We start from the raw sequence: 25,685 nt of genomic DNA, 5'->3' as shown, positions 1-25,685 counted from the left end.
TCACTTCCTGTTTTCGGACCTGAGTTTTACTTCCTGTTCCTACCTGTCTACTTGTATACCTGTGTTTTACTTTTTGTCTAAAATTAAATTTAAAGGCAATTTTTTTTATTTTTCATAAAACTGTGACAAAAACTTCCTGTTCACAGCCATACTGCAGCACTGTTTGAACCTGGTTGTCCTGCAGGTGGCAGCACTGCATCTTCCTCTAGAAGAAGTACTTTTCAAAGGTAACTTGAGTGGGACTGCTAGTAGTACTGGAGTACTGCAGTAGTGACAGGTGTTATAAATGATCAGTGTTATTGATCAGTGATTGGTTGGTGAGTCGGGGTGGCGTTACCAGATTTGTCAAAGTCAGCAGATTCTGGATCAGATTCAACCAGAACATTTGGAGCCATCCGAGGAGCTTTAACAGGAGGAGGAGCAGGAGTGGACTCATCAGGGAGAACTGGGCCTGGAAAAACACACACAGTTTACTTTGACCAGGTGCAGCACCTAAATGAAGAATGCCCGTCCTTCCAGTTGAACACTCAACCAATCGGGGGCATGAATGCTGTCATGTGGGTTTACAGTGCTGCTTTTGTAAACTCATCAGCTGAGTACAGGTAAGCCAAAGCTGTCCTTTTAAAGGAAAGCTGATGGTGAGAGGACACACTCCACTGATCGTCCAGCAGGTTGTATACAGGCGCTGTGGAGAGCATCCTCACACAGAACATGACATCGTGGTTTGGGAACAGCTGTGTGAAGGACCAAAAAGCTCTCCAGAGAGTGATCCGTACAGCAGAACGCTGCTGCAGGATTGCTCTCCCCCCGCTTCAGGACACCTACACCAGGAAATGCCGGACTAGAGCAGCGCAGATACTGAAGGACCCGTCCCATCCAGGCAACAAACTGTTCCAACTTCTGCAATCTGGTAGAAGGTTCTGCATCATCCGGGCAAGGACAGAGAGACTCAAGAGGAGCTTCTATCCCCAAGCCATCCGTGCCCTAAACACACACACCCGCCCTCTCACATCATCTATAATTGACTGAGACAGGACTCTTCCAGACACTAAACCAAGGCACAATGTACATTTCAAATTCCTTTAATTTTAAATATGTTTATATTGTCTATCCTGTAAAATAGTCAGATGTCTATTCATATTAATGTACAGAATTCACCTGCTTGCTGCTACTACTGCACATTCACCCAATGTATATACTATATATGTGTGTGTGTGTATGTATATATATATATATATATATATATATATATAATGTTTTTCCTCTACACCCCCCCCACCCCCCAATTTTTTTGCACATGTCGAGGAGTGTGTCAGGCTACACTTCACTGTGTGTTATACCTGTATAACTATGCATGTGACAAATAAAGAACCTTGAACCTTGAACCAGGTTGAAGTAAACCAGGTGTTCTCTGGTTTACCTGGAACAAAAACGTTAAACTGATCCAGTTCTGGTTCACTCAGGTACAAACACCAGACCACCTTAAACAAACCAGCTGTTAGTCCCGCCCCTTTTACATTCTTTAGATCAGATTTTAATGTTTTTACTGCGTGAGTAAACACACCTTTGATACTGTGTGTGTGTCCTCTGTGATCATGGTGCCTTTAAGCAGTGTCGTAATAATCTGAAAATCGAGTGTCTGACAGGAAAAGTCACCTGATCTGATTGTCCAATCAAATCATCTCAGATGGGAGAAGATGCGAGCCGCTCAGCTGCTGTTGTTTGATTCAGAAACACGGAGGACAAAAATGATTTTAATGAAGGAAATTTAAGAAAGGACAAAGATTTGTGCTGTGAACTTTGACCCCACAGCTGTCACAGCCAGAGCCCCCCCACAGTCGGTTTAATAATGACCCTCACAGTCTGTGTGCTCGATCAGTCAAACGTTGGTTACTGATTATCAAACACGTCATTAGTCTGTGACTTTAAAGGAGTGGTTTCATATCCGATCTGTAACGTGTGCCGTGGATCTGTGTTTTAATGACGCTCGCGTGTGTCGTTTTGTTTTTTTTCAACCTGCAGGTGAAATCCGCCTGCGCGCCTCATCCCCACACAGTCAACGATGAATTTATATTCCCCGTGTACTTAAATAGGCACTGTTCCTTTAAACAAACATAAACAGGAAGTTTACCTGTGACCCCGGAACAGGTGGCCTCACACTCCTCCTGAGACTCAAAGTGGTTTCTGTTGGCCTCGCAGCCGCCGTACACGAAGCCGCTGCAGTTCCCGCTCGTCACGTTGTAGAAGAAGCGTGGGAAGGCAGCACGACACGGGCCCACCTTCATCGGCAAGCGACAGCGAACTGAGAGAGACAACAGAGACACCGTCAATAACAGCACTGATAATCTTTCGGCGCTCTCTGATTGGCTGAGTTCAAACCCTGTCAGTTTCCTGTAATTTTCAAAGTGCTCTTGAGCAACAGCTCTCCAGCTTCCTGAAGGAGTGCGTTTGTTTGTTGACCTCTGACCTCAGGCTTCTGATGCAAAGATGAGCCAGTTTTGTCTCTGCTCATAACAGACACCTGAGCAAAGAACCAGTTTTAAACTGTCTTTAGGCTCTTTGTCACGGTCATCATAGCGCACTAAAATAAAAATAAGAACTAGATGTTTGGAAAAAGAAAGAACACTAACAAAGTTAGTGGTCGTGGAAACTAAACGAATGAGACGTTTTTAACACTTATTAGTTTGGTAAATATACCTTCCCTGACGAGGCTTAGACTCTGGAGTCACATGTTTTTTCAAACGCCCTCCTCACAGTAAGAACTTAAAAAGTGTAAAACTAACACTCAAAGTATCATCTACTAATGACGATCATCTAGTGTCCACTGAAGCCTCATCAGACAGGTCTCAGTGAAGGACGGCTGTCAGGAAGTCATTCCACATTAGGGGACACAGGAGAAAAGACTGAGGTCTGAAAATGACACGAGAACTGGACTGAAGAGGACCAGGTGTGACGGAGCGATGGATCCACATCAGTATGTATGAGGAGATCCCACACTGAGAGTCTGCAGCCATCTGTGAGCCACGGTGGAGGCGCTGCCATGGCTTCAGCTGACCTTCCAACCAAAATACAAAGAAAGGAGTGTTGACGTATCAGGTAACACCAATGAGTTAATCCAGAAAACCAGGTGCATTATGGGTGTGCCAGCAAAATAAACTGGACAGTAGATGGACTCAAAAACCCAAACCTCATGAAAATCTCAGGTGTTTAAATCACCTTCAAACAAACAGGTGAGGGCTCCGCCTCCTCTCAGGTGAAGCAGCCCGACCGGTCCAACCTCTCGGAGAACAAACAGCCTGTAAAAATACCTGCACAGGTGGATTCCAGGTAGGGCATGGTGTCACATTTACAAGGAAACAAATGAGAGCAGATCATTAACTCTCAGAGGTGCTCGACCCGAGAGAGGCTGCCGGGGGCTCCCATGATGCACTGCGGGTTTCTTCTTCACTCACCTTGTGCTCATAAAGCTCTCTGTTTCAGGTAATCACTGAGCAGCTGAAAGCCTCATCCGTCACGTTAGACTAAAAAGGTCAAAGGTCAGTTTCTCTGTGACATCAATTTCACTTGTTTTTATCATTATTATAATAATGACCACAGCGTCCACGCTCTCAGGTTCAGTCCATGTTTGGCGCTTCCTGTTGACATTAGTGTGAATATGTCTCTGATCAACCAGAGCGTGAAGCGTCACAAAGAGGCCACAGGTCACGGGTTTGTGTCTGCAGTTCACCTGTGCAGGTAACAATGCAGCAGAGCAGGATGGGCAGCATTGCTCAACAACAATGAGGCACCAAATGCGCCGCCCACAGCGACTCCCTTTTCACAGATTCACACGCCAACTCTGTTATTGATCAGGAAGTATGAGCTCAGTATTCTCAAAGGTTTCAGTGAATGAGGTCATTACTGAGTCAGCTCTGACTCCGCCTTCTTTTGTTTCTTTTATTTTGAAAGTCTTCAGCACGAAGCAGGAAATCAATAATAATAATAATAATAATAACGACCAATAATCAAGTTAAACTGATCAGGTTTCTCCCTGCAGACTGATCAATGAGCCATCTATCGATTAGGTAAAGGATCAGTTATGTTCAGCCTGATCTGTCAGCTCCATTACGGCTCTGCCTGTCGATCAATAATCAAAGCTTCTTACTGTTGTTAGACTCCCAGCGCTGCACCTGCGGCATGTTGTTCTCCTCCTGGCCGCCCTCCTGCGCATCTCCGTCGGCCTTTTCCGCCACGAGCTTACGGTAAACCTCAAACTGGCTACTGGGACGAAGTGCGCAGGCGTCGTGGCCGTCCCCACAGCCCACCAGCTTGCAGTGGGTCGGTCCGTCCGTCGGAAACCCGATCACAGCCAGGTCGCAGTCCGGGAGCGCGCAGCACATCGCCCGACAACTCTTGGGATCGAGCTCCATCACATTGCTCAGCAGCCGCGCTCCGCCAGCCTCGAAATCCGGGACCTGTTTGGGGTCGGTGGACTGGTTCCAACTGCAGTCCATAGCCAGACCCGAAGCCAGCACGAGCCCGAGCGCGAGCAGCTTCAGCGGGATGGTCGCGCCCCCAGTCATCATCAACAATCAATACAAAGCTCCAATAATCAGGAAACAGCGCAGCGAGCCTCCGGCCACACGGTCACTTCCGTGTTCTTGGCTCTGTCGCACTTACATTTACCTACGACAGGTGCGGCAAGCGAGGCCTCGCCCACACCCAGACGTCACTCACACTCAGACACACACACTCACACATACAGAGTTCTGCTGAACGGTGAAAACCTCAAAGGTTCAAATAAAACTCGTTTTGTTTTACTGATGACGATGAATCTTCGGCACAGAGCGGGAGAACAGAGTTTGAATTACAGTCAATCATTTGGTGTCTGAGCGCGCTCAGTGCTGCTCTTTGTCTCTAAGGTGACGGCTGCACATTACAGCTGTTTCCATGGAAACATGAACACCTCCTGTCCCACATCCTGATGAAGGAGACCTGATATCAGATCAGAGGGCATTAATGTGATTGGCTGAACAGGTGTGTTCACTGTTTGCAGCAGAGTGACACTCAGCAGGAAAGCAGAATCAGCACATGTTCACATGACCACATGACCACACGCACTCTGAGCTGCTGGGCTGCACATAAAAGAATTAGAGGAAATGGCTGATTTCAAACTCTGAGCTCGACACATGACTCGACTCCTCTGCTTCCTTCTGAGGGCCTCTGGATGTCTGGAGTCTTGATCTCGTCCATACCTGCTTCATGCCCTGGAGGACGGGGCTGTGGCCCCCCCACACCCTCTAGCAGATCATTACATGAAGGAACCTTTTAAAAAAACAAGCGCGTCCATGCTCACAGGTGTACACACGGGTGATCACACCCACAAACTACACCCTTTTTGGCTCTTACCTCAAAGCACACTGTGTTCTGTTGATCTTATGTGCTGCACAATAATGTTTAATATTTAGTATTTACTGTCATATTCCCATATATCATCGCGATGATGTTGATTGTGTTGCTCTTTTTTTTTTCTTCAGCTTGTTTTCTCTTTTTTCTTTTTTTTGTTATTCTCTTTTTATTAAACAACCTATATAAACACAAATAATCCAAAATAAACATATAATCAAGAACAGACGTAAATAATAAAAAAAATAAATAAATAAAAATAAGAAAAACAGACGGGTGTACCCTCTAGTGTGTATGTACTCGCACACACATATTCTTAAGCATACATACACATACCTACTTACATATGTGTTCACTTGTAGTCTCATACATACTAACATATACATATAAACACATAACGATTCAGAAATGTGGCATATATAGTTACAGAGATTCAAACAAGATCGGGTCTCCTTAACCGGATGTAGTGTTTCCATTTACCCCAAATTTCACTAAATATATCAAACTGGAGTCTTTTAATGAAGGTAATTCTTTCCATTTTAAACATCCCATGTACAGTCTCATGCCAATCACCCAGTGATGGAATTTTCGCACTAAGCCATTTCTTGGTAATAATTTTACGGGCAGCCAAACTCAGGATACCATACAACTGCTTAGACATTTTATCTACATTTACTGAGTATAAATATCCAAACAAAAGTTCGTCCCAATTAAAGGGAAGCTGCATACCAAAAATAATCTGCAACTCAGAGTGGATCAATACCCAAAAAATGTTGATCCTTGGGCAAGACCAGAACAGATGAAAATGTTTTACTCCTTGGGCCCCACAATTTCTCCAGCAATTAGAGTGATTAAAATAATGTTTACTTTGTGCAGGGGTAATAAAAAACCTACAGATACTCTTCCAACCGTAACATCTCCATGTATTAGAACTAGAAATTCTCCACTGAAAAGCGCACTGCTCATACCAAATGTTGTCTGATATTGCTATATTTGTTTCATTTTCCCATTTTTTTTTTGATGTAGGTAGTATTCCACTTCTTAACCTCTTGTATACCCTTGTACAATCTTGAAATCACCTTAAGGCCTGTGTCAGCCTGATAAGCCTTGACAAATATACTCAGAACAGGTAAAGAAAAAAGATCTGTTCTCTTAGGTATAAAATTATATAGATGATGCCTAATTTGTAAGAACCTAAAAAAGTCCGTTTTACTTAACTGGTATTGATCTTTTATTGATTGGAAGTCCCTAAGAATTCCCTTATCGTAAAACATACAATATGCCGTTAAACCTTGTCCGCCTCCTCTCAGGTGAAGCAGCCCGACCGGTCCAACCTCTCGGAGAACAAACAGCCTGTAAAAATACCTGCACAGGTGGATTCCAGGTAGGGCATGGTGTCACATTTACAAGGAAACAAATGAGAGCAGATCATTAACTCTTTTTTCATTCTCAACAGGTGATGGCCTGGCCTGCATTTGTATAGCGCTTTTCTAGTCCATAGGACTTTACACTTACACTTTACACTACATTCAGTCATTCACCCATTCACACACACATTCACACACTGGCGATAGCAAGCTACATTGTAGCCACAGCTGCCCTGGGGCGCACTGACAGAGGCGAGGCTGCCGGACACTGGCGCCACCGGGCCCTCTGACCACCACCAGTAGGCAACACGGGGTTAGTATCTTGCCCAAGGATATTTGGCATGCAGCCAGGATGCAGCCTGGGATCGAACCACCGACCTTCTGATTAGTGGCTGACCTGCTCTGCCACCTGAGCTACAGCCACCCCAGGTGATTGATAGATGGATTTTTTTGTCTGCTTATTTTGTTGGTTTTTGTTTTTTGCCCTTTATCCCCGTCCCTCTTCCCCGCTGTTTTTCTTTCCCTCTTTCTTTCTCCCCTTTCTTTTACCCAGGCTCTTTCGTCTTCAACCGTCATTTGACCTGCAGAGCAGCACCATGGCGAAGGTTTATCAGAGAGAAGTCTTCTGTGATATTATAATATGCCCCCTTCATCTCTCGAGCTCCCGTTTCATCTTAAAAGGCTGGAAGATGTTACAGAACTTCTAGACAGAAAACAATAATGGATTGGATTTATATAGCGCTTTTCAAGGCACCCAAAGCACTTTACAATGGCACTATTCATTCACTCTCACATTCACACACTGGTGGAGGCAAGCTACAGTTGTAGCCACAGCTGCCCTGGGGCAGACTGACAGAGGCGAGGCTGCCATATCGCACCATCGGCCCCTCTGGCCAACACCAGTAGGCGGTAGGGTAAAGTGTCTTGCCCAAGGACACAACGACCAGGACAGAGACCCCAGGGATTGAACCGGCGACCTTCCGGTTACAGATGCGCTTCCCAACCCCCTGAGCCACGGTCGCTCAAGTCCTTTAGAGGCTGTCCACGTGCTCAGATCTGACCGACAGTGAATCATTCATGGCGTGCAGGAAACATGATGAGAGCCTGATTAAGGACAGGGAGAAATGGGCTCCGATGTTAAATCAGCACAGACTGAGGGCTGATTAGACCAAAACCTTTACATGAAAAAGCTGAGAAACTTAAGAATCTTCTCTGGCTGGTGAATTGGGGTCTTTTTATGTGGTTAAAGTCACATCATGCACATGAATCCATGCTGGCTGCATGTATATATATCAACTAAAAATTGCACAGACTTGTAAAGATCATTTCTCATCGGTGCCTATTTTCATTTTTGCAGTGTTGTGTTTAACATGTCATCAAAGCTCATGAATTCATAAGACAGTGTGTATGCCAGGCAGAGCAGACTAACATGACAGCCTCCTGACAGCTCCCGTACACAGGCAGCCTGCTTTGGGTTTTAGATATACAGTATATTTTGAAAGTTATTCAAGAGCAAGGGTGCGGAGGGAGCAGAAACACCACATGAATAAATAGAAATCAAACACTCACCGGCTGAGGTTTTGGCACTTTGAGCAGAGATATGGGGGAAGGTGTCAAGGGGTACGACAACAGGGTTTGACAAGGGGGCCATGACGGGCAGCAGACAAAATAAGAAGATAAATAAATAATAAAAAATACTTGTGTGATGATTGATCAATCAGCCCTCTGAGCCCTCCTGAGCTTCAGCTCATGTTGTCATGTCATGGTCTGTGGAGTGGACAGTAGTGGACCCAAAGACAGACACACGAAACGTGGAAACAGTGCTGATCTGAACAGAAAACGTGTCTTTTATTATGGCCGAAAACATGAACCACACACGAAAAAGAGAAACTAATCGCAAAAACCTAAACTGGGAAAATAAATACATGAAAACCAGGAACACTAGGAAATAGATATGAGACACGAGGAGCTTAGCAGATGATCAGACGACCAGCAGAGGGAGACAGAGGGCGTAAATACACAGAAAGGTACCGATGGAACCAGCTGCCAGATGAACATGACTCCACAGGGGAAGCAAAATTAAACACACCGAACATGGAACACGGGACTGTCAAAATAAAACAGGAAATAGGCAGAGTAAGACACTCGGACTAAACAAGTGAACAGGGAAGTGACAATGGGAGACGAGACACGGATCAAACTACGGAACACGTACAGAGGACACAACGGGCTGGGAGACATGACGCTGAACACAAGGAGAACATGGGAACAAAGCGGGGAAACAAGACACGTGGACACACACACACACAAGGCGTTACACTGAGACGGCAAGCGTAACTGGACTGACCCTGACCTCAAACACACCACCTACAGTCAGATCAGGAAGACAACCCCATTTTAACTCCACCCTCACAACCCATTAACCAGCCCACCTGCCTCAGCAGAGCCTGCCGTCACAGGGAGTGTGGGCCTCACTCGTGTCTGCATTTCACACTGCAGACGTGGCTCTGAAACAGCCGCTGCATTTAGCTGCTGAACCAGAGTCTGACTCCACTTTCATCCTCACGGCTCTACTTCCTGTTTGTCACATGATTAAAAAAGAAACCTGAGCCATGATCCATCGCACGTGTGTGTATGGTACTTGTCTACGTGCGTAGTCAGGGTGTGACCTCTGGCTCACTCACACATTAATGCAGTGGAGTTCACTTGGAGCTGTGCGTCTGAGCCCTGCTTCATCTGAGGTCACCTTGACATTCAGGGCCAAGGTCGTCCTTAAAAGAGGAGCGAGAGTCTGAATAGTGTAATAGTGTTTGTTGGTGCATTCAAGTTTAAAAAGCTGAGCACCAACCACAATTTTATGTCAGCAACACAGTCCTGCAAAACCCCCAGACAGGTTGGAGTTGGAGTCATAATGCACCCAAATACAGGAGGAAAACTCAGCTTTATGTGCTGCAAGCTTGCAGATAAAACAGACTGAGACAGAACAGGATGGCTCAGGGTTCAAAGACGCCACACTGGACCATCATCCACATGGACCATAACCTCGAAACATCACACTGCAAACTCCACAAACACATGAATAAATACAGAGCGTTGTTGTTTGCGCTGTGTTGTTCTTATCTGAATGATCAGTGTAATCAGAACTGTGACATCTGCAGATATTATCTCTGCAACTAAAACCACAACATCTTTAACACTTTTAGTTTTATTTGTTTTTATGGATTATCACAAAAACACAAACAGCATAAGCGTATGCTTCAGCCAATAACTGTTGATTAGCCTTGTCTCGTGCTTTCTTTGTGGTAGATCTTTATTCTGTATACACTGAGATATCTGAATGCTAATCAAAATAAATTAATTAAAAAAATAAAAAGTTTAATAAAATGATCAGTAAACAACATAATCAATAAAAATCTGAGTTTAACTTTGAAAACAAAAATCAATGATTTAGTTGTTTTTTTTTAACCAAACATTTGAATTTGTTGAAGCTCTTATTAAGCACGAGGATATTATTTTATTATTGATTATTTAGCTTAACTGGATGTTTGAATAGTTTTATTCAGGAAAATAAATAAATAATTATTAAAAGGTACATGTACTGCAATCCTGCGTAAGGTCGAGGTATTTCAGGTTATTGATCTTCATGCTATTGATTATCTAAAGTGCATCAGTGAAAGACTTTTAATTTTAATTCTGTGTATCACAGTTGGAGCTCCCAGGATCGAACTCACGTCAAACTGAAACTGGACTGATCTGAAACATAGAAACACACACACACACGTGCGATATGAATAAACTGCTAAATCTGGAGCAGACGTTATAAATAGATGGTCCAAAGGTGTGTTCTCCCACAGACCTTACTGTGGGAGAGGCCCCGGCCCAGAATCAGGCCAAGTATGGAGTTCAGGATGTTGGCCCCACAGAGGACCGTCTGCAGTCCGCTCACAGTCCCCATCACACTGAACAGGACCAAGTTCCACTGGACCACCGAGCTGGGCTCCAAGCAGACCCCAGACCACAGAGTCCTGTTGAACAGGTATCCCGAGTGTCTAAGGAGACAGGAAAATATCTGCCCAAGAGTACAAGGAAACATCTGTCCGAGGCTACAAAGAAAACATCTTTGACATTACTCCGAGTGTCTGAGGACAGAGAGACAGGAAACCACTAAAACCAGTTCAGAACATCTGTGTGAGTGTGTCTCACCGGCCTGGGAGGGGCTGCAGCGGGACCCCCCAGGTGGGACCAGAGGAGTCGTTGTAGAGGCAGAGGGGACCCTGAGACAGACCAGTGGCACTGACCAGGGAGCAGGAGGCAGCAGAGAGCAGACAGAGGCAGGAGTAAAGCAGCTGGCACAACATCTGGAGAAGAGAGACGTGATATGACTGACAACATCTGGAGCAGCTCACACGTGTCAGAAAAATACAGATGTGGTTTCCAGATTTCACTTTGATAAAAAACATCTGTGATGAAAATCGGTGCGAGAGGGGGTGGAGCCTGAGGTCACCTGACTCCTGAACGCACAGCAGCCTCGGGTTCTGCTGCTCTGGACAAAGGCTCGAGCTCCAAGTAGAACCTGAAATCAGAGTTTAAAAATTCTAGTTAAACTGTTACACCTTGATTTCATTTTCTACTTTAACTTTGTTGAGGTCCAATCACAAAGAGGAACATAAAAACACATCATCAGTAAGCAAATTATACTGATGCAAATGTAACTGACAAGTAAATGGTAAAATGGTAAATGGACTGATTCTTATATAGCGCTTTTCTACTCTCCCGGAGTACTCAAAGTCAATACAATGAGTCAAAGGTCAAACATTAAAATCCCAAATGACAAAATGTACTGTACCAGACGCAGAACAGTTATTATCGACAGTCACTGAGCAGATAAAACCACAACCAGGAACACACAAAAAATCCTCAGTAAGGAACTTGTACTAACACAAATTCAGCCATTTAAAATAACATGAATATGAAGGATATGGCTGGATTGTCTCAGGGGCATCTTTACACAACCTGCACCTGGTGTGATAGACTCCAGCCTCTGTGGATCTCAGAGCTTGTTCTTCTGCTGCCATGATTAGTGCCTCTGTGCTGTCTTTCAGTCCAGCTTTGTCTAGCCACTGGTAGGATTTCTGGATATCAGTCACTTACTCTACCTGCTGGTGGTACATACCGTGCAGGGGCCCGTCCTTCCATGATGGTGCCTCCTCTTGCTCCTCTTCGTTCTCACGTTTCTGCTGCCTGAGGTAACTGACACCAGACCCAGCACGATCGTGGCTCAAGAGTTGGGAGTTTGCCTTGTAATCGGAAGGTTGCCGGTTCGAGCCCCGGCTCGGACAGTCTGTCGTTGTGTCCTTGGGCAAGACACTTCACCCGTTGCCTACTGGTGGTGGTCAGAGGGCCCGGTGGCGCCAGTGTCCGGCAGCCTCGCCTCTGTCAGTGCGCCCCAGGGTGGCTGTGGTTACAATGTAGCTGCCATCACCAGTGTGTGAATGGGTGGATGACTGGATATGTAAAGCACTTTGGGGTCCTTAGGGACTAGTAAAGCACTATATAAATACACGCCATTTACCATTTGAGGTGCTGACATTCAACGGTCCCCAACCTCCTTCCTTCCACTTAGCGTACAGCCTCAGGGTGCTGGACTTGGGGTGAAACCCTCCGTGCATGGTCAGGAGCTTTCTTGCCTTGATGTCAGTGGCTTCTATCTCCTCCTTTGGCCAGCTTATTATCCCAGCAGGGTACCTGATCACAGGTAGGGCGTAGGTGTTGATAGTCCTCAGGACTTGCCTGACGCTCTGCAGGTACTTGGTGGTTGCAGCTTTCCTAGCGGCCTCTTCATGGTTCCCATTTGCCTGTGGGATCCCCAGGTACTTGTAGCTGTCCTCGATGTCTGCAATGTTGCCTTCTGGTAGTTCGATCCCCTAAGTTTGACTACCTTCGTCTAAAACTGCTCCGTGTCCACACTATCATTTTCAAAGAGTTGTTCGTCCACATTGAAACAGCCAAAAACGCTTACGTTCCAGTACTGTACATGCACGTAAAGTAACACAATTCAACCTCCCTCATTTCTTTCTGCTGTTTTTTTACTTTGCGGCTCTTTGAAACATCGCGGCAAAATGTGAAGGAAAAGCACCAAATCTTTTAAATGGACTGACAATGAGGTGGAGTTGTTGCAGCGAGTAATATGAGAGTGCAAAGTTGCAAAAACGAGTGAGAATTAAAGAATTGGAAGAAAAGCTATCTGGAGCATGTACAGACTGATATTAACCTTTAATAGGTCTGTCAAAACTGACAGCAAACAAAATGCTGTCCACCACCTTAGTTGAATTGGTCACATGACTGCATCACATGACTAAAATGCATCATGGTTTTACAAAGCCTCCATTTTCACAGTCCACACCACAACGCAAAAGCTGCGTTTTTCAAACGTATCTGCTTTGGAGAGCATTTTCAAAAAGCTCAGTTTTCCTTGACCGAAAACGCCGTCTCAGTGTGGACGGGAGGCCAAAACAGAGAGAAAAAGATCAAAACGTATTAGTGTAGACATGGCCTTTTTGTCTGTGTGCGTGCGTGTGAGGATGTGTGGCTTGCGTTCAGCCTGAGGAAATGTCCTTTCACCCAATTAAGCGAAGATCAACAGTCTGCAGCCTACGCAGGTGGCCTGGAGGGAACTGGTGAGAGAGTTAGGGAGTCTCGTTGTTGCTATCAGGGGAGAATTTGTTGTTGTTCTCGTCGGCATTGGTCTTCAAGCGTCCAGCTGCCGCTGATAAGCTAGGGCCAAACCAGCTCAGATCAGCAAGAACCCCGTTGTCATGGTTCTGAATAGGTAGATGTCTTCAATGTCCTCGATAGACAGACCCGCCAGCCACACGACGCGCCACTTCTGCTACCCATCCATCGTGTATCCAGCAGGGAATGTCCCTCCACTGGGGCTCTCTCGAACCCAGGCTCCTCGTAGAGAAGAGAGTGTCAACTGCACTCAGGGACCAGTTGATCAAATCAACAGTTATAATTCTTCTTAACTTTTTAGAGAACAAGAACGAGACTGAAAGGATCTCTGAGGGTTAGAGTTAGACGAGACTAGACAAGGACATAGGAGCTAAGCAGGAAAGACAAGGGAGAGAGAGGCGTCCGCCTCCCCCAAGAGCTGAAGTATCAGTATCAGTATCATCAAGCTTTATTTGTCGCCACATGCAGGGCACATAAATGTCCACAGCACAACATTGTGAAAGACATGACAAGCCACAGGATTGGGTGGGGGGTGAGGAGTAATCCGAAGCGAACACAGCAGCCGCCCTGCACAGCGCTATCATTCCAGCGTGGCACACAGACCCGCCGTGTTCCCCCGCAGGAAACAAGCATCGAAGGCGTTTGGAAAGGGAGGGGGATGAGTGCGTGCTTATCAGTGTAAGTGTATGTGTGTGCGTGTCCATAGTTCAGCTGAGACAGTGTCCTTCGCCCTATCAGGCTAAGTAAACAGTTCTCCAGCCAATCCAGGTGTCCTTGCATGGGATGGGAAGAATAGCCGTAACACAGTCGTTATCAGGGAGTGATAGTTCAGCTCCAGCCTTGGGCCTGCAGCTGGCGCCGTGATGGGGGTTCGCAATTTCGATATTGATTTTGTAAATTTCCATGCGAGCAGCCCAGGAGAATTTTCAGGCTGCTCTTTAACACTCTGATGCTGGTCTCTCAATCTCCCGTTGGAGCGCCGCGAGCCTCCCCATGATGGTATCAAACTTCTGTTCCATGGTGTTGTCGTTCTTTTGATTCTGAGACTTCACAACTGCAGTGATCCGTTCCGCGATGTGTTCCAACTGTCGCTCAAGGGTGTCATTGTGAGCAGGCCTCTCTCTGATGTTTCCCCTCATACGCTCAATGGTGTTATTTTGAGCCTTCACAGCAGCTGCAAGCGTCTCCAAGGTGTTGACCATATTACGTTCGTTGTGAGAGGTCGCGCCTCATCCCATCGCTTCGATTCCAGCGGGCAGCCTTGGGGGGGTTTGAACAGCCGGTTCCGCTCTCTTATTTCTCCGATAAACCAGGGCTAAGCCAACTCCGATCAGCATGAACCCTGTTATCACGGTTCCGAATAGATAGATATCTTCAGCGTCCTCGATCGACAGTCCCGCCAGGCACACGACCCTCCAGTTCTGCCACCCGTCCATCGTGTATCCAGCAGGGAAAGTCCCTCCAGGGTACTCGGGCTCTCCCGAGCCCAGACTTCTCGTTGAGAAAAGGGTGTCAATAGCGTTCAGAGACCAGTTGATCAAATCCATAATTCTCTTTAGGTTTTAGAGAACGACAGTGAGAGACTGTTCCAGGGAAAGCAATGCACACGAGACAAGACAAGGACATAGAGGCTAAGCAGGGAAGATAAGGGTAAGGAGGAGAGGAGTGGAAAAACACATGGCCTCTATTGCTGTTCGCCACGTCCCCACTGAGTTCCTGATGAGGGCTCTTAGGATCCTGTTGATCTGTTGTAGACAGGTCTAGGCATTCCAGGATCCAGGTGTGGGGCATTGAGTCAGGTTTTCTTGTAATCCATCCAGGCAGTGCACAGGTTGGTCAGTCTGGTCTTGCAGTCTCGGCTGACTGTTCAGTCTACCAGTAGCTGGTGTTTTGCTCCTCTGGTATTCCTGCCAGTTCCTTTTTGTGTCCCGCTCATGTTGTGACCCATGTGCCTGTTCATCTTAGCCGCTATGATGCCTGACAGGAGCTGCCACGTGGTGCTGAGGCAGGTTATTGGCCGGTAGTTGGAGGGGATTGGTCCCTTCTGGGGGTCCTTGGGGATCAGGACTGTCCTGCCTTCAGTTAGCCATTCTGGGTGACTAGCTGCTGGTTCCCCAGCCCCAGGATGCAACAAAGACACCGGTAAGTTAATGGGCAGCGGGCTGTGTGCTTATGTACTCCAGGACCGGTGCCATAACAGCAGATTATGGAGCACCTTATGGCGCGTGTGCAATTTTCACTGTATATGTACAATGACAATAAAGGGCTATTCTATTCTACATGGAGGAAGAGAATATCTCCTGCTCAGAAAACAAACAGAAGCTGAACATCCTAAAACCAAAGAACTCATCATGGACTTCAGTAGGCACAGACAGGTCCACTCTCATTGTAAATGGAGAACAGGTGGAATTTGTCTCCACCTTCAGGTTTCTGGGCACTCACATCTCGGCTGATCTCACTCAGACCCACAACAGCATCGCCCTGAAGGCCCAGCAGTGGCTGCGCTTGTTCTGTGTCCTGAGGAAGAATAACCTGGACCAGGAGCTGCTAATGCTCTTCAGTGGAGAGCGTGCTCTCCTCCTGCCTGGTGTTTGGTACTCAGGGGCCACGACTGAGAGCAGGAAGGCTGCACAGAGGGTCATTAAAACACCAAAAACATCCCTGGCTGCCCTCTGACACCCCTGGAGGTCATCGCCTGATCCTCCTGTCTCAGGAAAACCAGGGCTATCACAGGTGACCCCCGGCACCCCGGCCACCACCTGTTTGACCCATTGCCCTCCGGTCGGCGCCTCTGGTCAGTCAGGTCCCACACACTCACTAACAGCTTCTTCCCCGGGGCCATTCGGACTGTTAACAAACACCATCTCAGCCATGGTCTGAGTGGCCCTGATCACTCAGCCACTCACACACAGACTCTACCCAGACCATGTCCTCTGCACTACTTCCAAGCGCTTGGAACTTGTTCTTCTAATGCAGCGGTTCCCAAACTTTATTTGCTGGGCCCCCCTTTGTTTTACAAGAAAAATGTCCCCCCCCCCCCCGCGCGGGCACAAGCACATCCTCCAACCACACACGCCCATATTTTGCTCCATTGCGGTTTATTTCACACCTCAAACATTTTGTAAACAATTAAGCAAATACAAGTAAACAGCAATAAATTACAGGCAGTAATAAAATAAACGACTAACTCTTTTAAGCTGTCCGCACCTACACGGGTGTTCTTGAACACGCAGCTGTTTCGTTCACGTAAACAGCGTTTCAAATCACCGAAAACTGAGATTTTTTAAAACTCCTTTTTGCGTTTACGTCACGCAACGTCAAAGCTATGCGCCTTTATTCACGTCACGCTGTGCGTCACGTTATTGTTTACATGAGATGAATCACAGAATGGCAGATAGAGACGAAATATTGTTAATCTGACTGTCTGCAGGTTTTACACGCAGTTACTGTCCCTCAATTTACAAAGGCAGAGGCGTCACAGTGTGATTATTTTACGTGTAGTTGTTTTTTTCCTGTGTAATAATGTTCAACATTGCTGTCAATACATTTTTCAAAAATGCCTCTCTGCGCAAAATTGGTTTAAAAACATAAACAGCTGTGGGATCCTGTTAGTCTGTGATTTGAACAGCCCAGCGCTGCTCCCGACAGGGAAAACCAATCCTGCAGGGAGACCTACCTCAGCACTTGTGCAGGTGAAGCCAAAGGGAAGATTTGCTTCACCATATTTTCTAGTCTTTGGCTTAGAATGAAGTTGGTTTGGAAACATATTCAGCGATGCTTCAGCTCCTGCTTTGCGTTTCTGTGGCCGCCCCGTGCTAGCAGTGTCCAAGCGTTGTTTGTTTGTTTTCCCTTTTCATACCGCCCCCCTGCAATGGCTCTGCACCCCCCCTAGGGGGCGGGCCACACACTTTGGGAAGGTCTGTTCTAATGTGTGCCTTTCTCTTGTTCTCTACATGTCTCTCATGTCTGATATTTGTCTCTGCTGTCTTACTATTTATATTTCATATCTGGACAGTTGATAGGGAGCACCCACAGTTTCATTGTATATGTACAATGTCAATGTGTTTATTCTATTCCATATAAGCAAATAGATTAGCTCTGCAGTTTTGGTTGGTTTATTCTAAATTCAAGCTCCATTGGATGGAGCAAAGCTGCTCTCTCCAAATGTTAATAAGTAAGTAAGTAAAATTTATTTATATAGCACATTTCACAGATAAAAATCACAAAGTGCTTTACAGTAAGATCAGACATACAAGTTAAAATTAATTCAATTAATTAAAAGCCCGTTTGTATAAAAATGTCTTCAGCTGCTTTTTAAAGGAGTCAGTAGAGTCTAGACAGCGTAAAGACAACGGCAGACAGTTCCACAGCCTTGGTGCCTGAAAAGCCCGATCCCCACGTGTTTTAAATCTAGTACGTGGGACCACCAGTAGCCTCTGACCTGAAGACCTAAGTGCTCGGGATGAAACATGAGGTTTCAGCAGGTCAGAGATATACTGGGGAGCTTCACCGTGCAGAGCTCTAAAAGTTACAACTAAAATTTTAAAATGAACCCTAAAATTTACAGGCAACCAATGAAGAGAAGCCAAAACTGGAGTAATGTGTGACCTCTAGTTTGTACCAGTTAAAAGTCTTGCCGCTGCATTCTGTACAGACTGAAGGCGATCCAGAGCTGATTTGTTGAGACACCTAAAAAGATCGTTACAATAATCCAAACGAGAAGAGATAAAAGCATGAGTAATCATCTCAAGTTCTGCCTTTGACACCAGGGCCCTATTTCAGGAAGCCGGTTTAGAAAACTCAGAGTGAAAAACGATACTCAGGGTTGAGTAACACCGAACTGTCCAACTCGGAATATTCGGTTTCAGAAAGGCTGATAACGATTAGTTCAATCAACCCGGAGTTGCTTTAACCCCAAGTGAAGCGCGCGCACGAGGATACATAAAGCCCTGATTAGTGGAGCACAGATTAAGCGAGTCACCATGGAGACGGAGGGAAAGAAGGCGCGGTCAATGTATCTTACAGCGCTTGAGGCCGAAATTCTGATGGCAGCATATGCCGATAACATGCAAATTTTGCGGGAAAAAAGTAACACAGCCTCAGCTGCAAAAGAAAGGGAGCATGCATGGCAAAACATAGCCGACAGAGTCAATGCGTGAGTGTTAATTTAAACATTGATCAAGGGATTTCCACCCATTTAACACGTTATTTTATTATATTTTTTATTTCATACATTTTATTTTGTGATGTGAGCGCAGGTGCAACCCAACAGGCCCCAAACGTTCCTGGCAGCAAGTAAAAATGAAATATAAAAATATAGTCCAAACAGGTAAGGTGTAATTGTATTATGAGCCATAGTGCTTGGTCTGTTTGTCCCATGTAAATCAATTGCAGTTAGAGGCTACATTAACTTCCCCTCTGTAAGCACTTATTGAAATTATCTGAGCACATTACAAGTACATATTTGCTTACTCTGTATGCTCAAATGTGACCCGTTATAGCCAACAGAAAAAAAGCGGAGGCCCGAAAAACAGGTGGGGGTCCTCCACCACCACCACCACCACTCACAGAGGCTGAGCAGTTGGCTTCCACATTTGTGATAATGTTGGCAGCATCACATATGATCTTCACAGTGCAGAGAACACAAATTAGCATCCATTACTATAATGAAATAATTTGTTAGTTTGAAATGCTACAGGGAACTATGTCTGTACCCAAAGTTAATTCTGTTCATCTGGACTTTTCAGTGGGAGAAACGTTTCATCATCATCAGGCGACTTCTTCAGTCTCAGCTGACTGCAGGTTTCAACCTTATAAACAGGACATTTGTACAATGACTGAAGCCAGCCCACTGAGGAACAATGGGCTGGGAGGTCAGTTAATGATCATTAATATGCAAGTTTTCAATTCAATTAAATTCTATTTATACAGCACCAAATCACAACAACAGTCGCCTCAAGGTACTTTATACTGTAAGGTATAAAATACTATAAACAGAAAAACAACAAAAATCATAATGAGCAAGCGCTTTGGAAACACTGGGAAGGAAAACCTGCAGGGGGGGCTATCTGCCCCGAGCTGTGAATGAATCACTCAATGAAATATGGGAACGTATGGAACGCTGCACTGAGGTCTAGCAGGACAAGCACAGAGATGAGTCCACTGTCAGAGGCCATAAGATCATTTGTAACCTTCACTAAAGCTGTTTCTGTGCTGTGATGAGCTCTGAAACCTGACTGAAACTCTTCAAATAAACCTCTGCAGATGATCTGTTAGCTGTTTGACAACTACTATTTCAAGGATGTTTGATATGAAAGGAAGGTTGGAGATTGGCCTATAATTATTGAGCAGTCTTGTATAGGGATGGGTATCGAAACCCGGTTCTTGTTGAGAACCGGTTCCCACTGTTTCAGTTCCTTGGAATCGTTTGCCATTTTTGCAAACGATTCCCTTATCGATTCCAGTCGCCCCGAATGACGTCACCACGTTGCGGAGCGTCATTTACCTGGCAGGAAACACGGCGCCTAAACGGCTCAAACGCTCAAAAGTTTGGTTATACTTTACGAGAACGGATGACGACAGGGCAACTTGCAATACTTGCAAAGTAGATGTTTAAGGGAGGAAACACTACGAATATGCAAAAGCATTTGCTCACAAAACACGCGATGACCTTAAATGAACGTCGTGTTTTTAATTCCGCTCCGGACTCGTGAATCTCAACCCAGCAGCAGCGGTAACGTTTGCACGTCCTCTCCTGTTAATGCGGCACGTAAATAATCAACTAACAGTGCATATTATGTTAGCGCAATCTGCCTTATCTGCCATTACTGTGCGTTTAGGTGACCATGATGAGACAGACAGAGTCTGGCTCAGATGCTGGCAGCTCTCGCTGCAGTCTACCGGTAGCGTCTCCTTTCAGGCAGGATAGACGAACGTCACCCACCAGTGTCTAAGTTTGTGGTCAAAGGCTTGCACCCGTTTGCCACAGCAGATGATTTTCAGTAAGTGAATGTGTTTAATTGTAGGCAGGAACATTACTGTTGCGTAATTGCTACAGAATAATTTATGTTAAACTTTGTTATTGCTACAGAAGAATATTTATTTTATTATTTTACATTTACATTTTGTTTTCCTGGGGACCCTGTGACACCCCATTGAAGAGCCGCAGGCTGGATCTCTTAAGATCTCACTGTTGGGTTTGTAAGGCCATGTTACTCCTAAATTTCTATCTTGTTCAAAGAGAAGATATAAAACAAAGTTCTAAGCTAATCAACCTTAGTGTTCTCCTTTTTAAAAATAATCAATAAAGAATCGAATTGTTAAACAGAATCGAAACTGGAATTGGAATCGTGAAAATCAATACCCATCCCTAGTCTCGTAGGATTGAGGTGTAGTAGACACACTGATGTTTTGGAGAAAGTCATTACTTAAGTTAACTCAGGAAGAAAGATTGGAGAAAGAGTCTAAAGAAGAATAAGCAGTCTACAGACTTCTGTTACGGCAGCTCTGCGCAGTAGTTACTTTTGAGGGAATAATATTATATTCTGTATATTCCTCATGTTGTTTACTTTGTTCTTTTTAATCGTACTATGTGATTGTGACTATCACATCATATTTTGCATCTAAATATCATGTCACACTTGACCTCTGATCTCACTTTTACATTTCACATCTGCCTTTGTTTCAGGTTGACCCCAATCGTTTCCTAGATGTGAAGACACCAGAGTTTGAAGCTTAGTTTCAAAGACAACAGACATTTTATAAAAGCTGACCTTATTTAACTTTGAGGAAGAGATGAAAGGTCCAAAGTAAGGCGATATGTAGAATCCCTACTTTGGCCTACTGATCTGAAGGTCACATACACAAACACACATGGATGGCATGTTAAAGTAGTACATGTATATATATTAAGTATAAGAACCAGTCCATGTATGCACACACACTCACCAGGAAGCCAGAGCCCCACAGTCCTGTGGCCCAGGTAGCCTCTCTAGTCACATGACCGTCCAACAGGAACTGGATCTTCAGCTCAGGAACCAGTAGCAGGATGTTGCACAGTATGCAGACAATCGCCATGGGAACTAGAGACACGCCCACACATCGCAGACACCTTGATACGCACATCTAGATTTTTATAGAAACTGCACATGAAAACAGTCATGAGATTAACCGGCGAGTCTGAAGGTAAAAACACATCCTTCATAGTATTATCATTTCTTCTAAACTAAATATCTAACATCCGACTCCTGTAATTTTAATCGCATTATCTGACTCTTCTAATATGACTCTGTAATCTTGGTAGTGTGGTTACTCTAATCCAGACCTTCCCAAAGTATGGGGCTGCCCCCTAGGGGGGGTGCAGAGCCATTGCAGGGGGGGCGCGGTATGAAAAGGGGTGGGAAAAAAAACAACGCTTGGACACTGCTAGCACGGGGCGGCCACAGAAACGCAAAGCAGGAGCTGAAGCATCGCTGAATATGTTTCCAAACCAACTTCATTCTAAGCCAAAGACTAGAAAATATGGTGAAGCAAATCTGCCCTTTGGCTTCACCTGCACAGGTGCTGAGGTAGGTCTCCCTGCAGGGTTGGTTTTCCCTGGGTTCTCCAAATCACGGACAAACAGGATCCCACATTCTTGATTTTTAGTTCACAAACACTTGTTGTAATGACTAACTGCTCCTGACATGTTGGAGATGTTTGCTCTTTATACAGTAAAGTTACAGCAGGATGCAAATAACATCAGGCTGATCCTGCCACGATTTGTTCCCTCTGTCACAGACTAACAGGATCCCACAGCTGTTTATGTTTTTAAACCCATTTTGCACAGAGAGGCATTTTTGAAAAATGTATTGACAGCAATGTTGAACATTATTACACAGGAAAAAACAACTACAGTAAAAATAATCACACTGTGACGCCTCTGCCTTTGTAGATGGAGGGACAGTAACTGCGTGTAAAACCTGCAGACAGTCAGATTAACAGTATTTCGTCTCTATCTGCCATTCTGTGATTCATCTCCTGTAAACAATAACGTGGCCACAGCGTGACGTGAAAAAGGCACATACCTTTGACGCTGCCTGACGAACTCTGTATTCTTCGTCCACACGTAAACGTAAAAACTGAGTTTTAAAAAATCTCAGTTTTCGGTGATTCGAAATGCCGTTTAGGTGGACGAAACAGCTGCGTGTTCAAAACCACCCGTGTAGGTGCAGACGCAGCGTAAAAGAGTTTATTTTATTACTGCCTGTAATTTATTGCTGTTTACTTGTATTTGCTTAATTGTTTACAAAATGTTTGAGGTGTGAAATAAACCGCAATGGAGCAAAATGTGTGCGTGTGTGGTTGGAGGATGTGTGTGTGTGCTTGTGCGCACGCGGGAGGGGGGAGCGCGAACATTTTCCTTGTAAAGCAAAGGGGGGCCCAGCAAACAAAGTTTGGGAACCGCTGCTCTAATCTGACTCCTGTAATCTGTTTTTTGTAATCTTGCTCCTATACTCTGACTCTAGTCTGACCCTGTATTCCAGCGCCTGTAATTTGCCGTAATATGCCTCCTGTGATTTGACCCATATAATCTGGTTCTATAATGTCTTTCAATATGACTCCTGTAATTTGACTTTGTGATCGGGTTCCTGTAAAATGAGTCCTCGTTTCAGATTCCTGTTATTGGATTCCTCTAATTATGCTGTGATGTGACTCGTTTAATCTGGTTCTTTAAAAACTTATTTATAAACTTACAAAATCATCCTTGAAATGTCATTGAAATAATCACATTCATATTTCTGTCAATATCAGTCATAGTCTGAGTCGAGTCTGAATTCATTGAATAATCATTATTAATAATACAAACCTGTTTAAATAAAAACATTGATTCAATCATACAGATTAATAATCACTCATTCTTCAATCCTCGAGTGTTTAAATCACTAAATAATAATATAATTACAAAACTGTGTGATCATGTATCATTCAGGTCAAATCTCATCAAAGTAAAAGCATGAATAAAGGCTCCTTCTATTTGCACTTATATGTTGAAATTATTAAACTCATTTACAAATATAATTTCTCAGTTTATTTAGTAAGATGATTTTTTAAATCTGTGACAGTACACAGACTTTGAGCAACAGTAATATGTTTCTATTAATAATAGCAGAAGTCGACTCACCGGGAAGGCTGACTGACGATCCACTTCAGACTCTGAGGAACAACCACAAATATCTATCAGCACATGCACCAGGACACGCCTCCCGCTATTACGCATGCAGGAAGTACAAAAGATGGAAACTTACCCTCAACAGGACCGGCTTGGTATCAAACTGGAAAAACAGAAATAAACAGGATGAAATCAGACCTACAAACACACACATGATGCGACGCAGCAGCTGGTGATTCTGCTTCTGTAGCTCAACACGAGGAGGGAGGTTTTTCAGGGTGGATTCCTATTAGTCGATTCTGTCACCACTGATCGTGACTGGTCAGCCGGACGGCATAAAGGTAGAACATGACTGGTCCCGATTACATCGAGGCCTTGAAAGACATGATATATTAGAAGGTAATTATTTGGAGGTTTTGGTGCATTTGTAGACAGAACTAAGTTCACAGCTCCAGAGGCTGGACTGAGAAAGACCTCCTAACAGTCAGGAGGTCAGAGGTCACAGGCCACTCAAAGATCAAATCAGTGCCTGTTCAGCTCAGATGTTTCTGCTGCTTTTCTCTGTAATCAAATCAAAGAGTTTTATTGTCACAGCACATGTGAGTGAAATTCTTGTGTGCCAGCTTCACAAGCAACAGAGCTGCAAAATGCAAGAAACAACCAAATATAAGAGCAGGAATGTGAGAATGATGAGACGTATGCAGGTTACTAGATACGTATACTCATTCATCCCACGTGTGTGGGTACAGACAGCAGCTGATCGGTTCTCAGCCCACAGTGGACAGGCGAGCTCACACTACATACTTCAGAGCGAGCGCCCGAGCTTATGTGAGTGAAAAAGAAAAATCTCAGTGAGACATCAGTTTCTGTGCCGCCTGTACGTCAAAGAGGCCACGCCCCTAATGCTACAAACTTTAAAGCTTAAACAGGTAAGATAGAAAAACATCCTCTTCTGATGAACTGGAGTAAACTTTGGTCCACAGCAGCGTCTCCTCTGGAGTTTTTGAGTCACAGTCCGAGGAACCTAAATGGCGAGCCGAGGCGCCCGCGTTGAAGCATCCTCATCAATCAGGCCTGATGTGGTCGACTTCCTCACATTTTCTCGTGGAGCTCATTAGGTCACACAGCGGAAACCATGACTCCTTGGGGATGTTGACATCAGTTACCAAGGTCACATGACCGCAGGGAACGCAGAAAGCCGTGTGGCGATGTAACTTCCTGTTAGACCATACGCAGTGACCTGGTTTCTGACCCCGAGTCTCTGACCTGCTGATGCTTTCTGTTCCTCAGTCTGAGGTCATGTCAAGTCAAAGTTTATTTATATAGCACATTTAAAAGACCAGTGTACATCAAAGTGCTTCACGATAAAACTGCAATGCGGGCAGAACAAATAGTACAATTATACTTAAAATTGCATTTACATGGTGTAGTGCAGGCCGAATGAAAGTCACACTAATTGTTTTCAAAAGCTAAGTTGAACAAGTGTGTTTTCAAATGGGATTTGAACGACTGAATTGATTCCGATGTACAGATTTCCACTGGGAGATTATTCCAGAGTCCAGGGGCAGCGATGGCAAAAGCACGGTCACCTCTGGTTTTTAAACGAGACCTTGATTGTGTTACGGCTGTGACCGTAATTGTGTGTGGATTTGAGTGTCTAGGTGCTCCTCCGGGATTGACGATTTGGCGTTGGTAATGTGTTGTTTTTGCGTGACTGTTATGTGTTTCCTACTTTACTTTGAAAGTCTGTGTCATCTTAGTGTGTTCAGTTTACATTTTCCCTGTCTCGTCAGTTCTGATTTGCCCCAGCTGTGTTTCCCTCCTGTTGTCCATTCCCTGATTGTTCCCTCCATGTATTTAAGCCCTGTGTGTCAGTTGTCATGGTCGCGATCTTTTTCTCCCCCCGTTGTAAATAGTTTGACGTCTTTGGTGGAGAGCCTTAGTGGGTTTTTTTTTGTGTGTTTTTTTTTCTTTATTTTTACTTTTTTTCGTGTTGCACTCCGGTTGCCTAGGCCGGGGTGTAACATATGGGGGCTCGTCCAATCGCTGGA

The 25,685-nt window shown here is 44.9% G+C and overlaps 2 protein-coding genes across 3 annotated transcripts in view; both read right to left on the bottom strand.

Moving 5' to 3' along the window:
* Nucleotides 1-4,847, bottom strand: part of spint2 (serine peptidase inhibitor, Kunitz type, 2) — a 9,014-nt gene extending 4,167 nt beyond the window's left edge. Inside the window, exons 1-3 of the mRNA XM_026192919.1 lie at nt 4,145-4,847; nt 2,132-2,302; nt 338-451 (exon numbers count right to left, since the gene is read on the bottom strand). Coding sequence (XP_026048704.1) covers nt 338-451; nt 2,132-2,302; nt 4,145-4,565 — 706 coding nt within the window. The 5' untranslated portion in view covers nt 4,566-4,847. The remainder of the gene's footprint in view (nt 1-337; nt 452-2,131; nt 2,303-4,144) is intronic.
* Nucleotides 4,848-10,244: 5,397 nt separating this feature from the next.
* On the bottom strand, nt 10,245-21,640 carry LOC113036274 (transmembrane 4 L6 family member 5). Of its 2 annotated transcripts, XM_026192497.1 has the most exons (5): nt 21,432-21,640; nt 11,257-11,325; nt 10,956-11,110; nt 10,609-10,801; nt 10,245-10,505 (listed from the first exon to the last, which is right to left on the bottom strand). In XM_026192497.1, the coding sequence occupies exons 1-5, from the start codon at nt 21,606-21,608 to the stop codon at nt 10,485-10,487; spliced, it is 615 nt and encodes a 204-aa protein (XP_026048282.1). In that variant the 5' UTR covers nt 21,609-21,640; the 3' UTR covers nt 10,245-10,484. The 2 variants fall into 2 exon arrangements, with proteins under 2 accessions (XP_026048282.1, XP_026048281.1); XM_026192496.1 differs by lacking the exon at nt 10,245-10,505 and having other exon boundaries at nt 10,570-10,801.
* Nucleotides 21,641-25,685: the final 4,045 nt, after the last annotated feature.

The sequence above is a fragment of the Astatotilapia calliptera genome, chromosome 14 (genome assembly GCF_900246225.1).
Source record: "Astatotilapia calliptera chromosome 14, fAstCal1.2, whole genome shotgun sequence".
NCBI lineage: Eukaryota > Metazoa > Chordata > Actinopteri > Cichliformes > Cichlidae > Astatotilapia > Astatotilapia calliptera.
This window is presented reverse-complemented; position numbering and strand designations above follow the sequence as displayed.